This window comes from Halyomorpha halys, unplaced genomic scaffold (genome assembly GCF_000696795.3).
Source record: "Halyomorpha halys isolate HHAL.00 unplaced genomic scaffold, Hhal_1.1 Scaffold584.1, whole genome shotgun sequence".
Lineage (NCBI taxonomy): Eukaryota > Metazoa > Arthropoda > Insecta > Hemiptera > Pentatomidae > Halyomorpha > Halyomorpha halys.
In genome coordinates this window covers 915,105-917,149 of record NW_027116544.1, presented here as the reverse complement: position 1 = coordinate 917,149, position 2,045 = coordinate 915,105, and the positions used below count along the sequence as shown (strand labels likewise).

The window sequence follows — 2,045 nt, the reverse complement described above, 5'->3', positions numbered from 1 at the left end:
TATATCTTATAATCAAATATTTCTTCCAGGCTAAAATGTTCACCGAAGCCTTGTATCATTGTGCATTGTTTGGTAAACAGCACTTGTTGGCAAAAAATGTAAGTACTTCAAAATTTGATTTTCTGCATATATTTAATTTATCTTTCTCAAGGCTCATTGGTGGATTTTTTAAAAAAATAAATTCGATTACGATAATTAATTTATTCAAGATTTTTAGCACATTATGCCTTTAGACCTTTATACCTTAGATGTTATATCCTATTTTTGAAACATTAGGAATGTCAACAAAATTCACTGACTTTTTTTTCAAAAAGAAAAACATTTAAATTTAATAAGCTGGAGGAAATTTTTACCTTCGTGGGATATTCCCCTATTCTTCAATATGAAGGATCTCTTTCATGTGCATTTTTGATGCAGATAAGAAATTGCATTTAAATAATCGGTTGCTAATCCTTTAATAGTTGTTTTAGTTTTGGGGAAAAATTCACGTATCCATACACCATGAAATATAAACAACTGTAGATTCTGATTTCTACCGCATACCCAACAGTATTACCGACCGTTTAAATCGTTTTGCTGTGGGTCGAATAACGAACACGTAATTAAAGTCACGATTTTTATTAATTTTCTTTCTTAACAATTTTTTTATGATAAATAAATATAATGAAAAGGTCAAATTTTAAAAGATAAAGTTCATAATCAATAAAATAATAATATAAAAAAGAGTTTGTATTTGACAAAATGATTGACACTACTGCGCACAATGAAGATAAAACAGGTTTTATTCCAATAAACTTAATATTTAACAAATCAGGCATTTCCCTAGCGCGTTGTATCCCCTTATTCCGCGGAATTTTTTTTTTTTTTGCACTCCAATTAATCAGGAATTATTCGTGTGGTTCATATTTCTCCTAGAATATTCATCATGAAAGTTTAGGTATGAGTAGTAAATGATTAAACCTTATTTTTTAAAACTTTTTTATACATAAAAACTCACTGTAGGGAACAACAAACAAAGGAAAACAATGCCAGTTGAAGGTCCTTTTAGGAACCGTCTACAAATATTATTATTTTCATACGAACAATCTTCTCAGGTTGTAGGAAGCTAGGAAACTAAATTTTTGAAAGATACTCTATAATGTTTTACAATTTTTGGTGTTTTATCAGTTATATTTATAAAAGGTGTTGCCATATTTGTAGTAATGTAAACATTTTATTAAGATGATAATAATATTTTAATTTATGCTGTAATTTTGCAAAATGATTTATATAAACCTTTAAAACAATTGTTGATAGTATTTAATGTATGATTTTAGGGATTGGTTTTGAATATGGACATTTTTGGTCCGAAACACCATTTTATTTATGAGTAACATTTTGATGACGTTTTCTCGGAAATTGCAACACTAATTAATATTCGATTAATTTAGTTTATATATTTTTGCAGACGAAGGTACCTTTCCATTTCGCTACAATAAAAGAAGTGGAGTTTTCTGCTTGCGGCTTCTTTATTCTAGACTTTCCTCTGATATGTTCTGTAAGTAAGATCTATCTATGTAGTATGCAATGGAATTGGTGAACCACTTCAACTTTACTTGGGGTTGCAGCTCACCGGTGCGGCTACTAATTACCTTCTCATCCTCTTCCAGTTCTCCACTTCGGAACAGAACACTACCGCTCTGCAACATGCAACAACATCAGCAAATAATAAATAATTAATTTTGAAGAAGAGATTTATTTATTGATAGATATTACAATCTGCCACACAGTTGTGGGCAATAAGTAATATTGATAAATGATCACATACATACTAAAATAAAAAAAAAAAAAAAAAACTCTCCTTTCCGATCCTCATCTTCATAAACGGCTAGTGCACAGCCATGCTTTAGTAACTAAATAGCACGAAAATAGTAAGTAATATAATAGTATTTATATATAATAGTAGTAAAATAGTATTTATATATAATAATAGTACAATTTTTTTTTTTAACTAACCTGACCACATGGTGGTGTGTAGTCTCAGTATAGATACCCACTAAAGCCTG

The 2,045-nt window shown here is 29.2% G+C and overlaps 1 protein-coding gene across 1 annotated transcript in view; it reads left to right on the top strand.

Moving 5' to 3' along the window:
* LOC106684453 (gustatory receptor for bitter taste 66a) overlaps nucleotides 1-1,721 on the top strand; it is a 44,642-nt gene extending 42,921 nt beyond the window's left edge. The window contains exons 4-6 of the mRNA XM_024361084.2: nucleotides 30-98; nucleotides 1,448-1,537; nucleotides 1,608-1,721. Of these exons, the coding sequence (XP_024216852.1) occupies nucleotides 30-98; nucleotides 1,448-1,537; nucleotides 1,608-1,715 (267 nt within the window). The 3' untranslated portion in view covers nucleotides 1,716-1,721. The remainder of the gene's footprint in view (nucleotides 1-29; nucleotides 99-1,447; nucleotides 1,538-1,607) is intronic.
* Nucleotides 1,722-2,045: the final 324 nt, after the last annotated feature.